The 7881-nt window shown below is 36.0% G+C and overlaps 1 protein-coding gene across 1 annotated transcript; it reads left to right on the top strand.

Moving 5' to 3' along the window:
- The first annotated feature begins 1876 nt into the window (after positions 1–1876).
- LOC113070433 (retinol dehydrogenase 11-like) lies at positions 1877–6564 on the top strand. Its single transcript, XM_026243714.1, has 7 exons — positions 1877–2040; positions 2513–2653; positions 3965–4156; positions 4338–4499; positions 4808–4924; positions 5844–6048; positions 6250–6564. The coding sequence occupies exons 1-7, from the start codon at positions 1965–1967 to the stop codon at positions 6344–6346; spliced, it is 990 nt and encodes a 329-aa protein (XP_026099499.1). The 5' UTR covers positions 1877–1964; the 3' UTR covers positions 6347–6564.
- The last annotated feature ends 1317 nt before the right edge of the window (positions 6565–7881 follow it).

Here is a 7881-nt window from a genome sequence, read left to right as displayed (position 1 = left end):
CCCAAGCCGTCAAACTGACATCATCAGAGAAGAAATTACATTCCAGAGCGTAATTAATGTTCAGATTTTGATTAAGGATTACCAAAAAAAATGTAAAAAAATTTAATTCAACGAATTAACTTGAACGGATTAATTGTTCACATCAAGACTAGCAATGTGGCCTAATAAAGGAAATAAAGTTTTTGATTTCATGCAGACTTTAAAGTTAATCTTCGAATTTATCTTTTGTCTTTCACCCTTTCACTATGATTTCTGAAATATTACATAATGTTGTATAACCAAACAACAACAAACTGACACTTGCTTATTGTGATCCTTATTTCTAAAAATGTTATTTTCTGCACAGCCTTTAAAATGTTGACATTTCTTATCACTGTTATTTTTTCATTGACGAAAAAGAAAAATTGGCTAGAACTCTGGCATGTAGCACTAGAACAAGGTTATGTACACAATTTGCTCATCCACATTTCTCGTTTCGTTCTCCCGCCTGAATAGAAAGTCTCATGAAATACACAACCAAACACTATTATAACAATTACAATGACCTTATAAGTTGCACTGTGCCACAGACGGTTTTGTCAGTATTTACTAAGGCACGTGTTTTCAAACATTTTATGCAGAGGATCCACAAATATGATTCCATTCTAATATTTACATTTACATTTAGTCATTTACCAGATGCTTTTATCCAAAGCAATTTTAATGAGGACAATGAGGACATATTATTATTAAAGAAAACAAGTAGTTAGTAAATGAATAGAGTCTAAAAGGGACACATTTTTTTTTAAAGAATAAAATAAGAATTTGGAGTGCTGAAGTTAGAGGGTCAAATAAAGATGGAAGAATTGTGTTTTAACTGATTCTTGAAGATGGCTAAGGAATCAGCTCCTCGGATTGAGATGGGCAGGTCACTCCACCAGGAGGGAACAGTTAATTTTAAAGCCTGTGAAAGTGGTATTGTGTTCATTTGAGATGGCGCAATAAAGCGACGTTCACTTACAGAATATAAGCTTCTAGAGGGCACATAAGTCTGAAGTTATGAATTTAGATAAGGGGGTGCAGAGCCAGTGGGGGTTTTGTAGGCAAACGTCAATGCCTTGAATTTTAGGCGAGCAGCTACCCAGTGCAAATTGATAAACAGAGGTGTGACATATTATTTACGGCTCATTAAAAATTTATCTTGCTCCTACATTCTGCATTAATTGTAGAGGTTTGATAAAACTTGCTGGTAGACTTGCCAAGAGAACACTGCAATAGTCCAGCCTGGACAGAACAAGAGCTTGAACAAGGAGTTGTGCAGCATGTTCTGAAAGAAAGGGTCGGTTCTTCTTGATGTTGATTAAAGCTAATCTGCAGGACCGGGCAATTAGCAATGTGGTCTGAGAAAGTCAATAGATCATCAATCATAACTCCAAGACTTCTAGCTGTTTTTGGAGGAGTTATGGTACGAAGTTATTGTACGAAACTGGAGGGGTGAAATTTGATGAAACAATGGGTTTGATGGAACCACATGCAGTTCTATACTATTTTATAACTAACTATATATAAAGGCAACTCTATACTTTCATGCATACAATCCCATATCCTGTGAGACAAAAACAAACATATGGAAAATATTAACTTTAATTAAGTTGACAGTTTATTTGTTACCCAACACCACTCAGAGTGGCAACTCTCTCAATTTAAGTCTGTTTTATCACATATAAGTCAGAATGTAAGCCAACACATCATGCAGTTAAAATGTATTATGAAACTATTGATAAATGTTGTTTCTGAGTATTCCACAGCCGCATTGTTACAGTCAACAATCGGACTTTATTTTGACATTCGAGACTGGAGCACGTGACTCCACACTGTACACACTTGTAGTGGGCGGCTGGCGAACTGTGTGCACTCTGCAGATCATTGCGCTGCGCTGCTGAAAGAGCTGGACTGTTTCTAAGGAGAATCTGCCAGGTGTAATAATGCAGCACTACACAAAGCCAGTGAAGGAGTTTGTGGAAGAACACACTACAGGTGTCGCAGTTGTCCTGGTTACTGGTAGGATAACGTTAAAACTCGTTGTGGTTTCCCAGAACAAAGAGAAATATGTAAAAATATGGCACTTTAAAACTTTACGAGATTTACAACCGTGGAAAATAACTTTAATAAAATATGACTGCGTTAAGGAACAAAAATGTTAATTATTAGTATGGTGATTTCTTTCTTTCTTTCTTGTTATTTTCTTTCTTTTTTTTTTGTCAATGCAAACATGTTCCAGTAAGCTTGAACGGCTGGTTATTGCAAGTCGTGTAAAAATGTAAAAGTGAAAAGTCATGGGATGGGACTTATTAAGCTAATAGATGTTTACTTGTCATAATGATAAATATTAACATATCTCTTAATATAAGCCGTGTGCGTCCTGGATGAACTTTGCCTGTCCTTATCAGATGTACCGACGTTAAGAGAGTCGGTTAGAGGTGAGATAATGATGGATGGATGGATGGATGTAATGTCGCACCTGTACCGGTAGGTGTCGGGCTCTTGGTCCTGCGGAGATGGCTGGCTGGGGGAGTCTGTCGCAGCAAAGCCCGCTTGGACGGAAAAACTGTTCTGATAACGGGAGCCAACACCGGTATCGGTAAAGAGACAGCGGTGGACATGGCCAAGAGAGGTCTGTTCGGTTTAATGGAGCGCTAAAGATGTTATTAGTACTGGCTGAACTAGCATCATATCAGGAGTAGCCTATATATAGTAGCAAACATATTTTGTGATGTTAATGTATTATGGGGATGTCCGAGATAATAAAAATCATAGCCTCTTAAATCAAGTTTGTTATGTCCATCAGATTTCCACTAGAAATATGTGATCTATAAAAAAATTTAACTTAATGACAACCTTGGAACACTGCTGTGAGGATTTTGTTGTTTTCATGACATGGCAAAAACTGACCCTGATTTAAAGGACAAAGGATTAACAAAACTATTTCAAAACTAAATAGTTTCATAGTTGTTGGTGTTTTTTTAACCCTTTTCTATAGACAGTTACACCACTGAGACATTTATCATGTTAAACTCCACAAAAGTGAGTTTTATAACATGTTAATTATGTGTTCATTATACATGTATGTTTTATAACATGTTCATTACATGGTGTATTCTATGGAAGCCTGTTTCTGTCACTGAATAATAATAATAATAATAATTGCAACTTTTTATCTCACAGTTCACTTTTTTTCTCAGAATTGTGTGATACAAACTCGCAATTCTGTTAAATATAGTCAGAGCTACGATATATAAACTCACAATTCTGACTTTTTAATTTTTTTTACATGCAATTGCGAGCTATAAAGTCAGAATGTTTAGAGATATACAGTCAGAATTGCGGGATATAAACTTGCATTTGTGAGAAAAAAAGTCAGAATTGTGAGAATTGTCTCTAAAAATGACTATATCTTGCAATTCTGACATTATTACTAGCAACTGTGAGTTTATATGATGCAATTCTGAGAAAAAAAGTCAGAATTGTTAATTTATATCTTACAATTATGTGAAAAAAGGCAGAATTGTGAGATAAAATTGCAATAAAAAAAATTCTTCTTCACTGGCATAAATGCGCTTCCATAGTGTTCAGAGTAGTAAAGTCAATATAAAAAAAAAAAAATAAATAAAAGATCCTGACACCAAATGAGCATCACATCAAGTCCCTTTAGCAATGCATTTCACTGACAGGCTGCTTAGATGGTTTGTTTAGGCTCTATATTATTAACTTAATTAATATTTATACCAAAAGGAAGACATAATGGAGATGATGAAACTGGTTTAAATATGCAGTACATCACTTATCAAACTAACATGGCCCAGTTTGTAATTCTTAGGCTAATGACGAGCCTTCATAGTTAGAAACTTGTAGATTCTTTACTGTTGTATTTGTTGAAGGCTTGATGGATGGACATAACAACAGTTCATAAACCTCCACTGTTCAGGTGCAAGGGTGATCCTGGCTTGCAGAGACATGGACAGAGCCAACAGAGCAGCAGATGAGGTCAGGACGAGGAGTGGAAATGGCAATGTGATTGTGAAGATGCTGGACCTGGCCTCCTTGCAGTCTGTCCGAGCTCTGGCCAAAGATGTAGAGCAGACCGAGGAGAGACTGGATATTCTCATTAATAATGCTGGTAAGGAATGTCAGACAGATTATAATGCATGAACACAGGGTTGATATAGTAACAAAATATTTTATTTTTTGGAAAAAGATTAGCTCTATCATTTAATTAAACCAATTTATGTATGTATTTATCTGTTTATTTTAATTACATATTATATTTTATATATTATATTATATTTTTCTTTGAACAGGGATAATGATGTGCCCACAGTGGAAAACAGAAGATGGCTTTGAGATGCAGTTTGGTGTGAACCACCTGGGTCATTTCCTGCTCACCAACTTACTTCTGGACTTGTTGAAGAAATCAGCCCCCAGCCGTGTGGTCAGTGTTTCCAGCCTGGCCCATGACACAGGTGTGGAGGCACATATGTCTTTATGTGTGAATTAGTCATAACAAAACACTGAATTTTCTTAATTATTGCAAGCAGAGATTGTACTCCTTATCCAGTTCCCTGACAAGATGCTCTGTTTGAATAAATGATAGATAGTGTGTTTAAACGCTATAGGGCATAATATATACATAAACACATAAAAAAATACATAATTCTGATTGTAATGTATTATATGTATCATTTACAATGTATACACATTTAAAGTGTTTATGGGGAACATTCAGTATTTGGATTTCTTATAAAATTTCTAATTATTTTCTGTTGAACAGGCAAGATTCATTTTGATGATATAAACCTGGAGGAAAACTATGATCCGTTAATAAGTTATCGACAGAGCAAGCTGGCAAATGTTCTGTTTACCCGGGAACTAGCTCTCAGACTGAAAGGTAAACTACAGACCTGAAACAAGTTGGATGCTGTATTGAATTTAACATGGATAAAAATGAAACTGTAAGGGATTTACACTTTTGACAGTACACGTAATGTATAAAGGTTCTAGATCATATCATTTTCACAACTCACAAACTCAGATCTGTTTTATTACGGAGCCCCGCGCATGACATGCAAGAAAATTCAAATAAATTGTGCACACGATATACTAATTCGTTCCCTCAATGTACTAAAACATGCACACAATTACTATTGCGTTTCCTCGATTTACTATTGCGTTCCCTCGATTTGCTAAATCATGCGCACGATTTATAAATCGAGGGAACACAATAGTTATCGCGTGCACGTTTTAGTATATTGAGGGAACAAATTAATAAATCGTGCACACAATTTAGCCAACAATTTTTTCCCCAAGTATAGGTCTCTGCAGGAAAGTAATGGGAGTTACCAGATCAGGGTGTTTTTACACCATGATACCTGATTGGTTGACGTAATAGTGATGTTAGGTTTAGGGGTGGGGTTGGGTAAGGGGGATCATTTAGTTTGCATGATTTAGAAACCCACATGGTGATAAATGCCCACTTTTGCTCTGCAGAGACCTAAGTCTCTCATGTGTGAAGCTCCATAGTTTTATACATTATTTATATAGGAAGTTTTTTTTTTTTCTGAAAGACTTTGAACATTTGAAATAATGTTAAAACAACAGTACATGCAGTCCATTGAATGCGCTATACTTCTATCCCTCACAGCCTTGTTTTCAATCCTTATTAAAAGTTCAATATAGCGCTACCCTGACTAGATCTATCGTGAAAACTCTCTCACTCTTACAGTATCGAAACATCACAATGTCTAATCTACACACATGCACAGTCTCAAACACGCTGCTTTCAAACTTTCTCCCTTTATATCATTCAGGCACAGGAGTGACAACTTACACTCTTCATCCTGGAGTTATCAATACTGAGCTGGGCCGACACTTTTTCCCCTCTCTGCCTCTGTGGAAAAGGCTTTTGTTCATGCCCCTTTTTTTCTTTGTCAAAACACCTTGGCAGGGTGCGCAGACCACCATCTACTGCGCAGTGAATGAGAGTCTGCAGGATTCTAGCGGCCTTTACTACAGGTCAGTAGCTTTTTCTATCACATGTGTTAAATGTAATGTAGTAAGATTTTGCACAGCGATCTTTGTTTCACAAAGGATGTCATGTTCAAAATGAAAACATAAACTTTTTTCACCACTTTTTCACATAGTGTTCTCAGACCATTACTGTTCAATTATGATCATTTCAGTCTGTGGTTAATTTCTCTTTTGGTGGTTTTACAGTGATTGTGCAGTTAAAGAGGCAGCTCCTCAGGGTAGGGATGATGCTGCAGCCCGCAGACTGTGGGATCTCAGTGCTTCCATGGTGGGCCTGGCTTGAGACAAGACCTGTCACATTTCCTGTGTAGACTACATTTCAAATTTGCAGACTAATAAATCTGCTTAATTCATATAAAGTACAGAGAGTCAGTTTAAGAATGTAGCAAAGTAGTGTTTTGGTGTGCAGGATGAGCTTGGTTTGGAACAAAGTGCCTACGCAATAAGATGACCTGCAATATGAAGTGTGAATTTCAGCATTAAAAAATTTGTGAGATTTTATGTACTGTAATGCCATTGACCATTGTGCATAGCTTAATTAGACGTTTGGATTTCATTGCCAGTACTTATGTAATTTGTAACCATGTATCACAATGAAATTATATGTAATATGATTTTAGGTTAACATTTTAATGGAGCCTATTTTTGAATAGTGAATAAAGACAATGAATCATTACCCTCTATAAAATGAGTATACGGTAAAGAGCATTTTATAAAAGCTGTAGCATAACATGAGAAGTATTCGGAATAAAATTAGAATTTTTAAACCCTCTTACATAAGTTTATTAAAAATTTCATTGTAAATTAACACATTTAAATTTAAAACAATACACTTTGATACTGTTTTCATTAAGTGACAAGCGTGATTGTCATCAAATGATAATCAAGTATTTATTAAGAATAGTAACAGATACTTTACCAGTTTGCAAAGTTCCTCAATCTAAAAACGACTTCTAACTTGGGGCGATTAATATTCTAAATTTGGTAAATATAAAGATGCCAAAAGCCAAAACAGATTGATAGTACAATGTCAAGTTTACGCAGAGAAATATTTAATTTATTAATAAATACATCATTAAAATTAAGTCTCATCGGGGCTATAATTTATATATACAAAACTCAAACTTTTTATATATATATATATATATATATATATATATATGACATATAACATATGACATGAAATTAGTAAATTACGCAGCTTCAGCAGTATCTGAAAAAAATTGTATATCATATGATTTTGTAAACGTTTAAAAATAATACTGATTTAAACATTTTAACAACTTTCAGTTAAGTCCCTGACATTCACAAATGTGCAATCACCAACGAACCCTGACCTGTGTGCCCAGCGGGTACAAAGCTGTATGTGTCAGCCACATGCCCTTATCAGTTCTCCGTCCAACAGATTCACCATCTTTAGCTGGGCTGGAAAAGTGATAAGGAGATGTGAGCGACCATTTGTTCATATACTCAACAGTCCTACTGAGAACTCCCACTGCTTCCATACAAAACTCCGGCACAAGTTCCCACCTGCTCTGTCCAGCTTTATTCTTTTAGCCAAAGGAACATCAAATGAGTCTTCATGACGTCTCTCCTCATAGGTAGCAGCAGCTGAGATTACCAGCTTATTTTTCCAGTAGCTTTCGACCAGGATGAGTCTAAGTCCGTCTTCCACAAACCATCGTTTTGAGGCGGGAGGTTTGCATGGTAGAGCACAGCTTCACAGTCTGTAAGCATGCCACTGTGGAGACACACCTCACAGATGAGTTTTATTTCCTCTCCACCCCACCTATCTGCAAGTCAACCTTGACATGCTAT

The sequence above is a fragment of the Carassius auratus genome, unplaced genomic scaffold (genome assembly GCF_003368295.1).
Source record: "Carassius auratus strain Wakin unplaced genomic scaffold, ASM336829v1 scaf_tig00004029, whole genome shotgun sequence".
Classification (NCBI taxonomy): Eukaryota; Metazoa; Chordata; class Actinopteri; order Cypriniformes; family Cyprinidae; genus Carassius; species Carassius auratus.
The sequence above is the reverse complement of the archived record's forward strand: the minus strand, read 5'-3'. Positions and strand labels throughout refer to the sequence as shown.